General features: G+C 55.3%; 3 protein-coding genes across 6 annotated transcripts in view; 2 read left to right on the top strand and 1 right to left on the bottom strand.

Annotated features, from left to right (window-relative positions):
- Positions 1 to 7,130, top strand: HOMER3 (homer scaffolding protein 3). Of its 3 annotated transcripts, none has more exons than XM_012728828.1 (10): positions 1 to 61; positions 1,778 to 1,859; positions 1,953 to 2,109; positions 2,341 to 2,472; positions 3,738 to 3,845; positions 4,576 to 4,697; positions 5,249 to 5,405; positions 5,615 to 5,725; positions 5,835 to 5,921; positions 6,699 to 7,130. In XM_012728828.1, exons 2-10 carry the CDS (start codon positions 1,846 to 1,848, stop codon positions 6,888 to 6,890), a joined length of 1,080 nt encoding a protein of 359 aa, XP_012584282.1. In that variant the 5' UTR covers positions 1 to 61; positions 1,778 to 1,845; the 3' UTR covers positions 6,891 to 7,130. The 3 variants fall into 3 exon arrangements, with proteins under 3 accessions (XP_012584282.1, XP_012584281.1, XP_012584283.1); XM_012728827.1 differs by lacking the exon at positions 1 to 61 and adding an exon at positions 697 to 729; XM_012728829.1 differs by lacking the exon at positions 1 to 61 and adding an exon at positions 755 to 1,051.
- Positions 7,131 to 7,746: 616 nt separating this feature from the next.
- On the bottom strand, positions 7,747 to 14,264 carry DDX49 (DEAD (Asp-Glu-Ala-Asp) box polypeptide 49). Its single transcript, XM_004688595.2, has 13 exons — positions 14,104 to 14,264; positions 13,439 to 13,562; positions 12,526 to 12,611; positions 12,248 to 12,369; positions 11,595 to 11,782; positions 11,271 to 11,411; positions 10,532 to 10,607; positions 10,126 to 10,202; positions 9,860 to 9,957; positions 8,987 to 9,061; positions 8,441 to 8,529; positions 8,281 to 8,352; positions 7,747 to 8,196 (listed from the first exon to the last, which is right to left on the bottom strand). The coding sequence occupies exons 1-13, from the start codon at positions 14,216 to 14,218 to the stop codon at positions 8,020 to 8,022; spliced, it is 1,440 nt and encodes a 479-aa protein (XP_004688652.1). The 5' UTR covers positions 14,219 to 14,264; the 3' UTR covers positions 7,747 to 8,019.
- Positions 14,265 to 14,544: 280 nt separating this feature from the next.
- Positions 14,545 to 15,970, top strand: part of COPE (coatomer protein complex, subunit epsilon) — a 13,477-nt gene continuing 12,051 nt past the window's right edge. Inside the window, exon 1 of one of the 2 annotated variants that reach the window (XM_012729260.1) lies at positions 14,545 to 14,723. In XM_012729260.1, coding sequence (XP_012584714.1) covers positions 14,598 to 14,723 — 126 coding nt within the window. In that variant the 5' untranslated portion in view covers positions 14,545 to 14,597. The remainder of the gene's footprint in view (positions 14,724 to 15,970) is intronic. The other variant, XM_004688596.2, reaches the window with a different exon arrangement.

A 15,970-nucleotide genomic window follows, 5' to 3' on the forward strand; every position in this document is an offset into this window, starting at 1 on the left:
CGGCGCCGGGGGGCCGCACCCCAGTCGCGCGCGGACACACTCGGGGCGCCGAGCCCGTAGGGTGAGCCCGGCCGACAGATCCTGCGCCTGGAGCGCAGAGGGTCCCCGAAGTTCCAGGGCCGGGAAGAGGAAGCTAGGGGTCTCCGAAGTTGTGGACACCGAGGCTGGGGGAGGCGCGGGGAACCTCGAAGTTTCGGGGCTTGGGGGGGTTCCGCAGGGGCCCAAAGTTCCGGAGTCCGGGAAGGGAAGGAACGGTGCGAGGGATTCCCAACGCTCCGGACCCGGCGCTGTAGGAGCTGCGGAGGTGTCTCCGGAGTTCTGGACGTGGGGTCGGAGCGGGGAGCAGCGCGAGGAGTGCCAGAAATCCGAGCCTAGGGCTGGCAGGGGGTGCCCGAAATTGAATCGGGGGCGGCGTGGAGAATCCGAAGTTATGGACCACGGGCTAGAGGAGACAGAGATGTCCATGAAGTTCTGTACCGGGGGGCGGGGGCATCGTGGGGATCTCGGAAGTTCCAGGGTCTCGGTGGCAGTTCCCGAAGTTGGGGCGCGCACTGGGCGGCCCGCTCCTGGTTCGCGTGGGGGCCTCGATTCTGACTGAGTATCACGCAGCTGGGATGCATGGGGTGGGGCTTCGCCCCCTCACGCGCTTGGGGATCAGGCATCGGGCGGGGTCGGGCCCCCCCTCCAGGAGCCCCGGGCCGCCAGGCGTCCGAGGCGCATGACTAGTTGGTGAGTAACTTTCCCCAAACGTTGCAAGTCGCGGCAGGAGCGTCGGAACCGGAAGGGCCTGAGTTCTCGGGATCCCTGCGCCCCAGAACCCCAGCCCGACACACGACTTGCCTCAAATCACCACTAGAGCTGCCGCCCCTCCTCCACCCAGGGGCTCCGATTTCAGACTCCGCGACCCGGACTGCAGCTGCCCAGGACTTGGGGGGAGGGGAAGAGGCATCCCCCCTCTGGCCGCTGAGGTCGTTCCATTCCTTCTTCCAATTTACCATCCCTTCCCCCAGATCCTTCTTGAGTCCCCCGATGCAGGATTGGGGATAAGCAGGTGAGGGGCGGAAATCTCTCAGGTCCCTCTGGCTTCTGTTGGGTGGGTGGTGGCTGGGGGAATCAGAAGCTAGGCATAGGGAGTCCCCCATCTCCAGATCCTGCCTGGATACTCCCCGGCCTGAGTGTGGAATTGAGAGGAGATGGCCATCTGCTGAGGGCACCAGGGCTGACCTGTTTAACTACATCTTGTCTTTTTACCTAGGTTGGGGGCTCTCTGGGGATTTGGACTTTGACTCCAGGGGGTGCCTCTGCCTTTGGAGGGGAAGTTGGGGCTTCCACTGTGAATGGAAGGGGGCTGGTCTCCAGTAGGCACCAGACTACACCCCATTTTTTTGATGGAGGCCCTGGCTTGGGTGGTGATGGGGAAGTGTCAGAAAGTCCTGGGCCACAGTCGGTCTTGGCTTTGATCTCTACCTGGTCCCTAGACTGAGGGACCTTCAGTGGCAGGGAGGGGTCTAGTGGCTAAGGGGTCTAGAAACTAGGACTTGACAAGGTTTATGTTATGGTGTGTGTCAGGAACCTTCTGGCTCTCAGAGTGTTGTGGGGGAGGGCATCCTTCATCCTTCAGAAGGGAAGAGATGAAAGATGTTTTTTTTGCTTTGAACAGTATACTGACTCACTCCCCTTTTTGAAACAGTTGTATGAATGGTGTGCAGGGTGGTGGGTCCTGAGGTTCGACATCCTTGACCTCCCTCAATCTGTCATACACCCCCTTTCTCCCCAGAGGCCAAAGCAAAAAGACCTGCCATCCCTCTGGCTACCTCTTGGAGCCCATCCAGCCCAGCCTGACCAATGTCCACAGCCAGGTAAGTCCCTGCCTACCTGGCTTGGCCCTGAAACCTCCCAGGGTGGGGTGGAGGGCACCCGACTCCCCTCCTGAGAGCTCTCCCCCCACACAGGGAGCAACCCATCTTCAGCACACGGGCACACGTGTTCCAGATTGATCCCACCACCAAGAGGAACTGGATCCCTGCGGGCAAGCATGCGCTCACCGTCTCCTACTTCTACGATGCCACCCGCAATGTTTACCGGATCATCAGCATCGGGGGTGCCAAGGTCTCTGGTGGGACTTGGGTGTGAAGGCAGGCCTGGGTGTGGTCACGGCCTTACTGTTTGCCTGGGACCAGGGGACCTCTGAGCCTTACTGGACCTCAGTGTCTTCCTCCTGAAATGACTCAGGCCAAGAATCTCTGAGGCACTAAAACAAAGTGATTGCCTAGGAATTTCATGTTCATTATTACCAGCCCAGGCATCCTTGAACTTTGCTCCCTCCTCCCCCCTCCTCAGGCCATTATCAACAGCACCATTACCCCCAACATGACCTTCACCAAAACCTCCCAGAAGTTCGGGCAGTGGGCAGACAGCAGAGCCAACACTGTCTATGGCCTTGGCTTTGCTTCGGAGCAGCATCTGACCCAGGTGGGCCTATGGGAAGAGTCGTGAGGGGGATGTGTCTGGGTTTTCTGGGTGACTGGGTCCCTGGACAGCTGCAGGGTCTCTTTCTTCCCAGGCGTAGAATGCGCATACAAAATTGGACAAGCCTGAAACCGCTTTCCAGTTTCCTGGTTCACATCTCAGTGTTGCTGGTCACCAGCTCTAATTTGGGGCATACCTGGCCTCTGTGGGTACTTGGGTGGGGCTAGGCACTTCCCAGTTACCCTGGCATCTTTGTTCATGGCTTCCCACCACCCTCTGCTATCGCCAGACTTTAATATCCTCTCATCTACCTGACAGTCAGTACTTCCTGTGTCCTGATGAGATCATCATGATTTCCTAGAATTATTGTTTTTCTTTTCACATTAAAGTCTTGAATTAATTGCTGTGGGCTGTAGAAGGTAATCTTTTCTTCCCCCCACACAAGTGCTGGCTGCTCTTGGCCATTTTGTGTTTTTAAAGACTTATATATTTGTGCATACAGAGCTGGGGTACAGGCCAGAGGTGCAGGGGCAGTGGGGAGACAGAGACAGAGTGGGGAGCAGAACAGGTTGATTGGCAAAGTACACTGCTGAGGGGAGCAGCAGGCGGGTCAGGAGAGGTCTGCTGCGCCATGTGGTCACCTCCCTGGCAGGGGTCGAACTCATGCTGAAGTGGCTTTAGCTTCTTAGTGTTGTGCTTTAACCCGCTGTGCCACCAGGGAGGGCCCTGCTCTTGGCCATTTTTTAAAATATTACTTCCCCAACTGAATTGCACCAACCCCTTGGTACACATCAGTAAATATTTTCTTTAGAAATTATTTCAAACAAAAGAATTTTATTTAAAAATGAAAAATGTACCTTAACAATATGGGTGATAAGGGTAGAGATCAGTGAAACAAAAATGAGACCAGCAGGGTGGGAATGGATGCCTTTCAGAGCTGCTTTCTCTGTTATAAGAGGATCTTGTCCCAGGCAGTAAAGTCAGAATAGGATCTGCCTCAGGGTCTCCAGGTTGAAATAAAAATGGTAGAGAGAATGGGGGGATTCTTTTCTCAAGGAATCTCACCTTGAACGACCTCTGTGAACATCCCATCCTTCCCTGGGGGACCCCCTACCCCCACTCTGCTCACCAGGGGATCTTTTACCAAGTCTTCTTTCTAAAGGTTTCCAAAGCAACAGGTTGGCATAGGGTGGCACCCGTGATCTGGTGGGGCCTAGGTGAGGAGGCTAGGGGGTTGGTAACTATTTGTCCCTGCCTACCCACCCCAGTTTGCTGAGAAGTTCCAAGAAGTGAAGGAGGCAGCCAGGCTCGCTCGGGAAAAATCTCAGGATGGTGGAGAGCTCACCAGTCCAGCTCTGGGGCTCACAGCCCACCACGTAAGCACTGCCCGTCCCGGTGCCCACACCCAAATGTTCAGATGAAATGGTGGTAGGTGAGATGATGAGATAGTGAGATGTAGGGGCTGGGGTTGTGTGGTGCCTTAGAGCATGCATTATGGGTGTGACCTAGTCTTGTTCCAAGGAAGGCCCGAAAGCCAGCTCATAGGGCAGAATCAGAACCTGGGGACTGAAATGGCCACACAGGGGAACAGTAAAATATTGTCCCTGGGCAGTTGTGTGAATGCAGCACCAGACACAGGTTAGACTTGAAAAAGCAGGCTGGCTCTGGCTCCTGTCCTCAGGACTCAAGGTTTTTGTGGTAAAGTGGATTCATAATGAATTCAGAGGGGCTTCTCGGAATCTGAAGTGCTAAGGGTGTTGAAATTCCGCCCCAGGGAAGGTTATTGCTATGAGGGAAGAGCAAGGTCTTCTGGATTCTGAATAAGCTCAGTGGATTTAAACTGCTCTACAGATCCCGCCTGGGGTGGAGGTAGGGTAATGATGAAAGCTCAGGCAGGCAAGATGGGGGGCCGGGACCCAAACTCCACCTGAAGCCATGGAAAGTGGTTGACGCGGGGAGGGGCACGGTGGGTTCCCTGTGCTGGAAGGATCCCTGCCCTCAATCAGGACCCCGCTAACATCAATCGTCCCCCTCCCCCTGACCTTCTAACCTGTCCTGGACTGAAGCCACCCCCCACTGTGACTCCACTTCTGCCTGTGCCCTTAGGTGCCCCCGAGTCCCCTCATCAGTACCAACGGCCCCGGTGACGAGAAACTGTTCCGCAGTCAGAGCGCAGACGCCCCGGGGCCAGCAGAGCGCGAGCGGCTCAAGAAGATGCTGTCTGAGGGGTGAGGGAGAGGTTGGACCAGGAGCCCGGCAGGGACAGAGGGAAGCCCTGGCTCGGAGCTGGCGGTGGGCTGGTGGGCGGGTGCAGCATCGGGCAGGCTGAGGGTGAACCGAGGCCTGAGAGAGGGGCAGAAGCAATCACCATCCAGTCCCTTGGGGAGTAGACCCCTCCACTCAGTACTCATACTTTGGCCATGCCTCCCGGGAATAATACGACCCCCACTTCTCTGCACCTGGTTCATTCTTCTGGGACAGTGCATCTCCGCTCATCAGTTCTGACCACATCCCCTGGGCCAGCACATCCCCTGGGCCAACGCATCCGCTGGACCGACCCAGGCCCACATTCCTCACTGAACACCCTAGGGGAGACACCCCCCATCCTAGAATGTACGGCCCCTACCCAGTCTCCCTACCCAGTCGCCAGGGTGTGACTACACCCCCATGTTGACCCCGCTTGGGTTGGTGCAGCCCCTGCCCTGCCCCCTCCCGCCCCCAACCCCCACTCACCCATGTACGGCCAGCCCCAGCCAACCCCCCACTGTCGTCCCTGCAGCTCGGTGGGAGAGGTGCAGTGGGAGGCCGAGTTCTTCGCACTGCAGGACAGCAACAACAAGTTGGCGGGCGCCCTGCGGGAGGCCAACGCCGCTGCTGCCCAGTGGAGACAGCAGCTGGAAGCCCAGCGCTCGGAGGCTGAGCGGTTAAGGCAGCGAGTAAGAGGACGCTCCCTGCCCGGGAACCTTGAGTCAGGGCACTTTCCTGAACCTCGGCTGCTTGCTCTGTAAAATGGGTCTGAAATGCCATCTGAGGGTTGACAGGCCCTAAAATCCCATCTGTCAGAGCCAAGGGTGGGGCCCAACGGGTGTCACTGTGCAGGAGGCAGTTTCCCGTGGGTCAGGAGCTGTCCTTCCTGTCTGCACAGGTGGCTGAGCTGGAGGCCCAGGCAGCCACAGAGCAAACCCCCGTCAGTGAGAAGGAGGGGCTGTGCCAGTCCCTGGAGCAGCTGGAGGCACTGGTGCAAACCAAGGACCAGGTGAGCATTTGGCTTGCAAACACACCTATATGTGTGTCCCTGGCCTCGCCTTCCCTGACACCCCTTTGAAGCTGGCACCTCTAAACAGGCCCTGGGTACTCTTCCTTAGGAGATTCAGACACTGAAGAGCCAGACTGGTGGGACCCATGAGGTACCAGATGCCACAGAACGTGAGGAGACACAGCAGAAAGTGCAGGTATGAGGCTTCTGGGGTGGGGTGATTGTAACTGGCAACGAGCCTCTGCTGTAGGCTGTATTTGAGCTCTCTCCTTCCCGGGGAATCCTGACAGCTGTGTGTCTCTCCGCGCCTGTTTCTCTACCTATAAATGGGGTCAGGAAGACCTGAGGCTGGCTGCGGAGACCTGGTTGTAAATGGTAGCTGTTATTGGTACCATGTTTCCTATTCATCCACGCATTCAATAAGCAGTTTGATTCCCTACTGAATTCCCATGTTTGGCCCCATCAAGTTCTCATACATCCCAGCCTGGAATCAAAAACCTGCCTCTGAAACCACACCTGGCTATTGCTGAGGACTTTATCCGGGAAACTTTCATGGGATACCTCCTGTGGGTATGGAAAGTGGGGGTTTTAAAAGATCTGGTACCAGGAGAGAAGTGGGGAAGTTGTTTTCTCGTGGGTAGAGTGTACAGCATGTGCAAAGGCCCTGCAGTGGGAAGCTAACGAGTTCAAGGAAGCACAGGGAGGCTACAGGCTTGAGTTGGGATGGGCAAGGACAGAAGGGGAGTGTTGGTCTCCTTCCCATTGCCTTGGCCGGGGAGGGTTTTCAGCAGACAAGGGATGTGAGCAGTCCTATGAAGGTGAAATCATTGGGGCCAGGGAGTATCTTGGCAGACAGCAGGAAGGCAGTGGGAGACGGAGGGTGGGGGCTGTGGAGGTAGCGTAGAGGCTGAAGCTTCAGCAGAGCTGTGACCTGAGACTTGGAACACCCAACTCACAGTGTCCCTCCCTGCAGGACTTGGAGACCCGAAATGTGGAGCTGGAGCACCAGCTGCGAGCAACAGAGCGCAGCCTGGAGGAGGCGCGGGCTGACCGGGAGCGGGCGAGGGCCGAGGTGGGCCGGGCCGCACAGCTGCTGGACGTCAGGCTGTTCGAGCTGAGCGAGCTGCGGGAGGGCCTGGCCCGCCTGGCTGGGGGAGCACCCTGAGCCAGGCCTTCAGAAGCTGCTTTACACAAACCAGGCCTGCCTGGCACATGGGCTGGGCCGCGGGCGGCACAGTGGGCCGTTCGCCCTGGCTGGGACTAGGGCTGACTCAGCCCGGGGAGGGCCTGGTCAGAGTGCCCAGCTGGTCCCGGCTCTCTCGCTCAGGGGCTGGTTTTGAGCTTTTCATCGTGTAGAATTTCTAGCATCCCCGGGGCATGCGCTGGCGCCAAGATTACATTTCTAAGCGTAGCTGTGTGTGTGTGTGGTATGTGGGCACTGGGCATCGAGCCATCGTTGTGAGGCCCTCTACCAGCCTTCTCTTGAATGCTCCCTGGCTGCCTTGGTTCACATGGGACTTGGTCAGCCATGTGTAGGCGAGGCAACATTTGGAGTTGCTGGGCTGGGTTCCAGCTCTGCTCAGTGCTGGTACTCCCATCCACCCCCATGGGCTCAGCCTGAGTTGTCAGAACTTAGGTGGCCCCTCGCCAATACCCTCTTCACTCTGGCCTCAAACCCTAAATGAAACCAGGTAGGCAGGTGAGGCAGCCCCTAGAAGAGACGGGCGGCAGTATTCATTGGGTGGGGGAGTGGTCTCTCTACAGCTCACGATGCAACTGGAGAATCGTACAGTTGTTAGGCTAACCTTCCAGAGAGGAAACTGAGGCCCCGAGGCAGCTTCGCAAACCTGAGGTCATCACACTGGAACAGCTAGACTCACAGTGTAAAGCTTTGGGGCTGGCTGGACAGGAATGGAGAACCAGGGAGGGGTGGGGTGACACGACATTCTGGGGGAGAGGGACACATGAAGCCCATTAGCGACCTCTCCTCTCCTGCCTCCAGTCCTTAAGAGTTGGACAGGGACATCAAAAGATCCATTTATTGAGTGCCTCTTGCAAATAGCTTTGTTGTTCTGAGTCCCACTGCATCTCCAGGAAGGGACTGGCCACAGCCAGCTTCCTTGCCTTCTCCGAGGTCTGACTCTTCCCAGGGCTTTGGAGAGCGGCCAATAGGGGCCATAGGGTGAGCTGTACTTTGCATGATGGAGCTGTCTGTAGGAGCTGCTGGGGAGCTGGCAGGCTGGGGTGGCAGGCTGCTGTCTCCCAGGAAGGAGTCCTAAGAAGCACTTGTGGACTCAGGCCAGGCCCTGGGTTGAGCGGTTCTTAGGCTGGGGCTTGGGTAAATGTCCCCCTCGGCCAGCTCTGCCAGCCTGCTGCTGCTTCAGTGTTCGCTCCACCTTTTCCTTGAAGCGCCGGTTCTTCTGCTTGATCTTAGCCAGTTCTGCCTTGCGCTTGGCCTCCAGGTCTGGGTCCTGGTATGAAGAGGACCGGGGGTAGCTGAGCTGGGCAGTGCCCCACAACCTCACCCACCACCTACCTGCCTGCAGGGGCCTCACCTTCCCCTCCAGGATCAGCTGCTTCCGCTTATTGATCTCCTTCTTTTCATCGAAGTTGGCTGCCTCCAATTTCTAGTGGGGAGTGGAGGTGAATTCTGTCATAGAGGGCCACCTCTTGGCGGGAGCACCCTCACCCCAGGAATAACTCCCCAACACTCACAATCTCACACTCCCTCCGCACCACGTTGACCTGCGTAAGAATCTGCAGCACGTCAGCCTCCTCCACTGAGAACTCCTCCAGCTTCTTCTCTATGGGGGTGTGAGACACAGGCAGGGTAGGGAGCATGACAGGGAAAGACAGATTACCCACACAGTGAGTTACCCTTTGGGGGGCGGGGGCATGCAAGGCCATCCAGAGCTGCAGCAGGTGGGCAAGACCAGGGACTCCAGCTTTTTGTTATTTGGTTTTGGAAAATGTCCTTGAAAGTAAAGACATTTCTGAATGTGTGTGAACACACATTTCTGGCTGGGTAGAAGTTAAACCACCCAAAGGGTTCTAACACACCCAGGCTCTGTCCACGGAGCCTCACAACCATGGAACTACCTGAGAAAGCCCAGCCCCTTCCCACTTGATGGGGCTTTCAGCTGCTGAGAACCACTGTGGGGAGCTTCTGTCCCAATAGTTGGGCAAAGAAACTTCTCTGGGGTTTCAGACAAAAGAGCTTTAAGCTGCTCACAGCCTCTCCCACTCCCCACACCCACTCACTGATCTGCTCCTCGATAGCGTGGACCAGGTGGATGTCATACTGCGTCACTAGCGTGATGGCTTGGCCTTGTCGCCCTGCAGGAATGTACCAGTTAGCTGTTGTGTGTGGGGCCTGGACGAAAGGCCAACAAAAGCAGATCCTGACCACTTGGCAGCTGGGACTCCTCTTGATCAATCAAGGGACGTAAGATCAAGGTTTGGTGGCGGGGAGAAGGAAGCCCAGAACTCCCCCACCAGCTCAGTCCCTCACTAGGCCTCAGTCTAGTGGCTGGCTCTGTACCAGGGGAGCTACTTGAATGACTTCAAAGGAAGCTGGCAACATAGCTGTTTTCCTACTTCTATGTCACTGCCAGGGAGCTCAGGCAGTAACGTCACTGAGAAGCCTAGATCTTAGCACACCAGTCCTCCACTCATTGCACCGTGACGTGACTCATGCTAGGACAGCACCCGGCAACTGATGCGGCCCATTAGCCTGGTGCAGCCCTCAACAGGCATTACATTCTCATTACCTGTTAGCCACCTTCCTAGATGCCCCGGGCATCGAGGGCCCAGAGAGCTGAGATGACCTCACTGGTGCCACAGGGTAGGAGAAGGGCGAGAGCCCCAGCAACTGCCTCTCCCTATCCTACATGTAAGAGTCCCAGCCCCCCATACGCCTCCCTTCTGGAGTTGGGCAGTCATAGGACACCTCCTTAGCTCCTGGCGGGGTCACAGTGAGGGACCAAACCTGGGCACCATGGGGTCACACAGAGAAGCCAGACAGCTCTGCTCTGTGTCTGAAAGAGCAAGCCCCTCAGCCTGCAAATGTTACCTCCAATAGCTCTCACCTGCTGGCTATTCCCCCCAAAAGGCCACCGCAGCCTGCTGGCTCACCTGCACGGGCTGTCCGGCCAACTCGGTGGATGTAGATCTTGGGGAGCCCGGGGGTATTGTGGTTGATGACCACCTGCACTGTGGGAATGTCTAGGCCCCTACAGGAAGAGGCCAGTCAGCACCATTGTTCACGAGGAGTAGCTGGACAGGGAGGGACCCTCCGAGCTCACCAGCATTAAAGATGGGGCCATCTGACTCAAGCCCAAGGTCAGCCTCCCCCTCTGGCCCCTCTGGGGACATCACATTGAGCACCCTGGGCCACTCACCGGGAGGCAACATCTGTTGCAATCAGGATCCTGTAGATGCTGGACTTGAATTTGGCCAGGGCAGCAAAACGTTCTTTCTATACCGGCTCAGGGGGAGAATTGACATCAGTATTTTGGCAAACATTTGAACATTTACTGGGTGGCGTATATGCCAGGGCAGAGGCCAGGGCAACCCTGCCCTCCACAGGCTCACAGTCCAGTGAGGGTGGCAACCATGAGAAGGTCAGATGGACAGATGCCACAACAGACACAGCTGACAGGAGGGCCTCACCAAGGAGGGATGTAGGAGACCGGGACATGGACAGGGGTGTGCCAGCAGACAGAAGCGCCTGGCCAATGGCCTGAGGCTGGGGGCATCCAGGAAGCATGCTTGGGTGGCTGGCACTGGGAAAGCCCAGCAACTCACCTGCTTCATCATGGAGTGCAGAGCTACGGTGGGAAAGTTGAATTTGCGCAACATCATGCATAAGATCTGGCAGGTTCTGGTGGGAAGGACATGTCATAAACTCCAGCCAACGTCCTGGGAAGGTGCTCCTAACCCACCCACTCCCAGTCTCCAACAGATGGCCCTGCACTGCTGGGGAAAGAAAAGCAGGAGTGCAGTGGTTGGACCCGGCCTGCTGACATCCTGTCGGTTGACTGTTCCCGTAGCCTAAGCCCGTAAGAGTAGCCTTAATTCAAGACTTTTCTGTTTTGGTAGCTGATAAATTCTGGGGAGCCAGCAGCCAGTTAGGAGACCTCCCAACTCCAGCCCTGCTGGAACATCTATGATTTCTTGACAATTTTCCCCAATACTTCAAAGGAAGAGCTGGCTAGAACTGTCCCTCGGAGTTGTCTGGGACAGCAAGATGACTGCCCTGGGGTTGTGCTGGTCTGTGGGCCTCTGGGGCCAACCCAGGCACAGCCACTCTGGTTAAAGTGGGCCTGATGAACCCTGAAGTCTGTTTCAGCCTCTGGGAGGGGTAACCTCTCGGCCTCCTTGATCAAATCCTCTAAAACTTCTATCTGAACAGAGACCCCAGACACCAGCTATGTCTCATGCCTGTGATGTGGAGTCACCCGTGGGCCCCTGGGGGGGGGTGGTGGTGTCAGGGGACAGTAGTCTACCAGAAAGGGGTGTGACAGGTTGCCCATGTCTTGCTCACTTGCATGTGTTGGTGAAGATGATGATGGACCAGTCCTCATGCTCATCCTGGAAGCTCTGGATCAGGTGGACCAGATAGGCGTCTTTGACTTTTTCAGGCACCAGCAAGTAGCGCTGGTCCAGCTGCTCCACCGTGCGTACCCTAAGAATGGGCGACTTCTGTTTTTCCTTCTGTGTCACAACCACACTACCCCCGAATGCATCCTGTGTCATGCTTCCCCTTCTGCAGAATGGGGCAGATGCCCTGTCCACAAGTCATAACCTCCACTGGGTGTGAGCTTGACCCCAACCACCCTGCCCTTGCCCCAAGTGGCCATGGACTCACGGGGCCTGAGCCTCCCAGAAGAAGGGCTGGTTGGTGGCCAAGCCCTGTAGCTCCTTGAGTGTGTCAGTCAGCGTGGCGCTGAAGAGCAGTGTCTGCCTGCGGACTGGCACAGCTGCCAGGATGGTCTCCAGGTCCACAGTGAAGTCTGTGCAGCCCTGCTCCAGCAGGCGGTCTGCCTCGTCCATCACCTGCGGCACCAGCAAGCAGGGGAATTTAGTGAGCACTGGTCCTGAGGGCCCTGAGCACTTTCCCTTCTAGGTGTCCAGCAGCTTTACCCCTCTTGGCTCCAATGGCACAGCTTCAAGAGGCCCTGCCCTCAGTTACCTTCACTAACACAGGCCTCACCTGTTGACCTTTGGGCTTCATTGTCTCAAGTCCTTCCTATTGTTTTAAACATCTCCCAGGGCCTCCCTGGTGGCGCAGTGGGTTAAAGTGCAGCGCTATGAAGCTATAGCAGCTACTGCAGCACAAGTTTAATCCCGGGCCAGGAGAGGTCTGCCTCGCCATGCCTCCCCACTCTGTTCTGCTCCCTGCTCTGTCTCCTCTCACTGCCCCTGCACCTCTGGCCTATATCCCAGTTCTATATACATAAATAAGTAAGTCTTAAAAAAAAAAATCTCCCAAATAGAGAAATTAGTATTCACGTGACTCACCAGAAAGCGAATCTTCTTGATGCTGAAGGTATTGGAGCTGCGGAGGTGATCAGCCAGGCGCCCTGGCGTGGCAATGACTACATGTGGTTTCCGGGAGAGCTCCAAGCCTTGGGCCACCATGTCTGTGGGCAGAAAGGAGCGAGAGGCGGGACTGGGTGTTAGCCTGAGGTTTCAGGGTTCTACACTCAGCACTCCCTGGCCCGCATATCCCACGCCACTCAGGGTCTCCCCGGGGCATTGTACCCGTGCTGCTCAGTGAGCACCCTGGCTCCTCATACCCATGCCGCCGACAATGATGCAGTCTTTCAGGCCTAGAGGCTTCCCCAGAACCCGGAACTGTTCAGCAATCTGGTAGGCCAGTTCCCTGTAGGCAGACAGGGGACAGGCTGGGTCAGATGGGGATTCTATGTCAGCATTCCATTCCCTCTCCTGTTCACACATCCTTTGAGGCTCCCAGTCTCCTTCGACAAAGACTTTGATACTGAACACTGGAAGCCTGTTGTGACTCCTGGTCCCTCACCATGCTGGGCTCCAGAACATCCCATAGCCCCTCCCCTGTCAATATCACCCAAACTGGCCTCTCTTCCTCCCATGGCCTTAGCAATACAATCTCCAAAGCCTGACCATGTCAGTCTCCTCTCTACTTCCCTGGCCCACTCAGGCTTCAGACCATCTATCCACTTCCTCATCTCCTGTTTTGCTCTGCCCTGCTCACATGCCTGTAAAATCAATACTAAATCTCTTGAGATCCCTCTCAAGCTGGCTCTAACATACTCAATCCCCAGGACTCTTTCTTCCCTGCCTTTTCACTCTTTGCATATATGTAGCAGTTCTCTCTGCCCAGAACATCTTTCCCCAAGTTTGTCCCTTGGAAGTACTCTTCTCGTTCTGTAAGTCACCACTTGAATGAAACCTCCCTCACCCCCCATCATGAACTCACACCATGCAGTGCCTACCTATATATCAGTCATCATACTTGTCAACTCAAGGATGGGAAATGTGTCTATTTCTTGGGTTACAAGACTGTTCACACTTGTTGCACCCCACCTGTGTAATTCTGCAGTGCATCTAAGAGGCAGACACAACTTCTGTCCATTTCACATGTGAGGAAAGCATGGCTCTGAGAGGTAAAGGCTCTTATCCAAGAGAATACAAATGTTAACTCACACTCAGGATCCTGTGTGAGCTCACCTGGTGGGTGTCAGCACGAGGCAAAAGATACCATAGGGATCCTCAGACAACTTCTGCAAGATGGGTAGGACAAAAGCTGCTGTCTTGCCGCTGCCTGTCTTGGCACAGCCCAGGCAGTCCCGACCTGGGTGGAGGGCAAAGCAGCATTAACACAGTCCAGGTGTAAACAGGAAGTATCCGACAACATCTAAGGAATGATCACTGTGTGACCTATAATAGCCTATATCCTTTCTATTGTGAGCACCTGGCAAGTTCCAAGAGGGAAAGGCCCTTAGAATCTTTAATAAACAGAATAGGAAAATGAGTCTCAGTTTTGCCCAAGACACAAGCTGGTGAACAGAAGCTGAACTTGAACCACATCCATCTTATCCTAGACGCTTGTTACTGGCAGTCTCAGTTCCCATTCGTAAAGTGAAGACAGCAGTGTAAGCTCTAACGGATTTCCCCAGTACTATCGAGCAGTCATTCACGAAACCCTCCCTCTGCTCTGAGGCTTAGAGAAAGTTTCAAGGATTACATCACTTGTCCGCGGAATCACTGCAAGTCAGTCATGAGCTTAAATGCCAAATGCCCAATCTTCCTTTAAAGCCTCGCAGGACTCGCGCGGTTAAAGGCTGCGAAAAGAGAGCCGACTGCTCCTGGAGAAAAGGCCGGGGCACACTCACCCTCCAAAATGGCGGGGATGCATCCGAGCTGCACGGGTGTGGGCTGCTTCAAACCCAGCTGCCGACATTGTTCCACAAGCCACGATGACAACCCCAGCTCCGCAAACCCAGCCATACTCACCGCCAGCCACGGGGCCTCTTGAGCGGCGCTTCCGGCGCGAGCGGATGACGCCATGGAAAGCTTCGCGTTTATTGGATCGACCTCATGCGTGCTACCGCCCACCCCAGCTCATTCAGCAATTCCCAAAGTCGACCACAGCCTCACCCTGTTTCCCAGAATCCCTTTAACGCGCAGAATCTAGTCGAACTACAATTCCCGGGGTGCCCTGCGAGACGTACTTGCGGCACCCTCCCCTTTACTTTCGATTAAGGGTCTCCCATTGGTTCGTAACCAGCTGGGGCATGAGTAAACTACATTTCCCGGCGTGCTGCGCGATACCTCCCTCCTTCCGTTGACGTGTCCCTCCGGAAGAGGGGAGTGTGAAGGCGGCGATATGGCACCCCCTGCCCCTGGCCCAGTCTCTGGAGGCTCCGGGGAAGTGGACGAGCTGTTTGATGTAAAGAATGCCTTCTATATCGGCAGCTACCAGCAGTGCATCAACGAGGCTCAGCGGGTGAAGGTGGGGCCGCTGGGGGGCGGAGGGACTCGGGGCTCTGGCATAGGATGCTTCCTGGTAGCCGCTGGTCATGCTCTTACTTAAAACCTTTCTGGTCTTTTGTCTCGGCGCTTACCCCGCGTATGTCTTCAAAAGGTGTCTAGAAATCGTCTTTGTGCCAGGACAGAGCTCGTATCTGTAACAGTTTTTCACCCTTCTCGGTGTGTGCTTCCTCTGTGCCCTGAGAGGCATTTGGGTGAGGGAAGCGTTTGTACCACTTAGAGTAGTGATATCAACAACTTTTTGTTCACCACCTACACTGTGCTGCCGAACCCGCAGTACCCGCTAGGCAGGGACTGTGGTTTGTCCTCGTTTTACAGATGAGAACACGGGGACGCGGAGACAGTAATGACTTAACCCCCGTTACTTCGTCCAGTCCTTGCCCACTTACTCATTCCTCACTGAGCATCTTCATGGTCAGGCACTGTATTTGTGCTGGACGCAAAGCAGTGGCAAAATAGGCAAAACTTCCAGCTCCCTTGGAAGCTCCCTTCATCTTCGAAAGGAAGGTTTGACAGTAAATAAGTAAGTCAGGAAGGTTGGTGGGAAAGAACTTGGTTGTTTGAGAGCAGGGCCGCGCCAGCACCGGTTGGGGGTCAGGGACCTTTGCCTTTTAGGGAGAGGCATGGATGTTACTGTCACTGAGAGCGAAGTGCTGGAGCATTTTTAAGAGCTCCAGCTCTTAAGTGAATATGGCAGGGTCTTTGTAGGAGGAGGGTAGACTCATGACAGAGGTTTGAATGTTATTTTGAAGGTGCTGAAGGCCATGGGAGCACACGCAAGGGAGTGGCAGACATCTTCAGAGTCAGCTTAAGAGGAATTTGGACTCTGAAGTAGAGAAGGTTTGCTTTCCATGCCTCTGTCTTTGGCAGTGTGCCTGGATTCTCTGAGCATATGATAGGATTGAAACCTCAGACTTAAAAGAGTCTGAGAATTTGTTGAGGTAACATTTGCACCATTGTATTGGTTTTCCAGTGCCTCTGTGACTAGAGGTGATAAACAATAGCGATGACACAAATTTATTATTTTACATTTTCTGTAGGTCAGAAGTGGTTTTTTTTATTCTTTTTTAAAAATTTTATAACAGTTTATTTTTACATCATTTTGTACATTTTTTTCCCCATCTCAATTGTAATCCCCGTGGTTTCCCATCACAAAGTCACCCGTGTGCCATCACCATAATCCCGTGCACTTCCCTCACGCCCCCCCCC

This window comes from Condylura cristata, unplaced genomic scaffold, assembly GCF_000260355.1.
Source record: "Condylura cristata isolate star-nosed mole 26May11 unplaced genomic scaffold, ConCri1.0 scaffold00024, whole genome shotgun sequence".
Taxonomy (NCBI): Eukaryota; Metazoa; Chordata; class Mammalia; order Eulipotyphla; family Talpidae; genus Condylura; species Condylura cristata.

Excerpts from the sequence above, each read along its gene's own strand:
- HOMER3 (XM_012728828.1), top strand. Across the intron at positions 3,846-4,575 it reads TGGGGCTCACAGCCCACCAC|GTGCCCCCGAGTCCCCTCAT; the intron begins GTAAGCACTGCC and ends CTGTGCCCTTAG. Across the intron at positions 4,698-5,248 it reads AAGAAGATGCTGTCTGAGGG|CTCGGTGGGAGAGGTGCAGT; the intron begins GTGAGGGAGAGG and ends TCGTCCCTGCAG.
- DDX49 (XM_004688595.2), bottom strand. The coding sequence starts at position 14,218 with ATGGCTGGGTTTGCGGAGCTGGGGTTGTCATCGTGGCTTGTGGAACAA. Across the intron at positions 11,783-12,247 it reads TCAAGAAGATTCGCTTTCTG|GTGATGGACGAGGCAGACCG; the intron begins GTGAGTCACGTG and ends CTGGTGCCGCAG. Across the intron at positions 10,203-10,531 it reads TGCACTCCATGATGAAGCAG|AAAGAACGTTTTGCTGCCCT; the intron begins GTGAGTTGCTGG and ends GAGCCGGTATAG.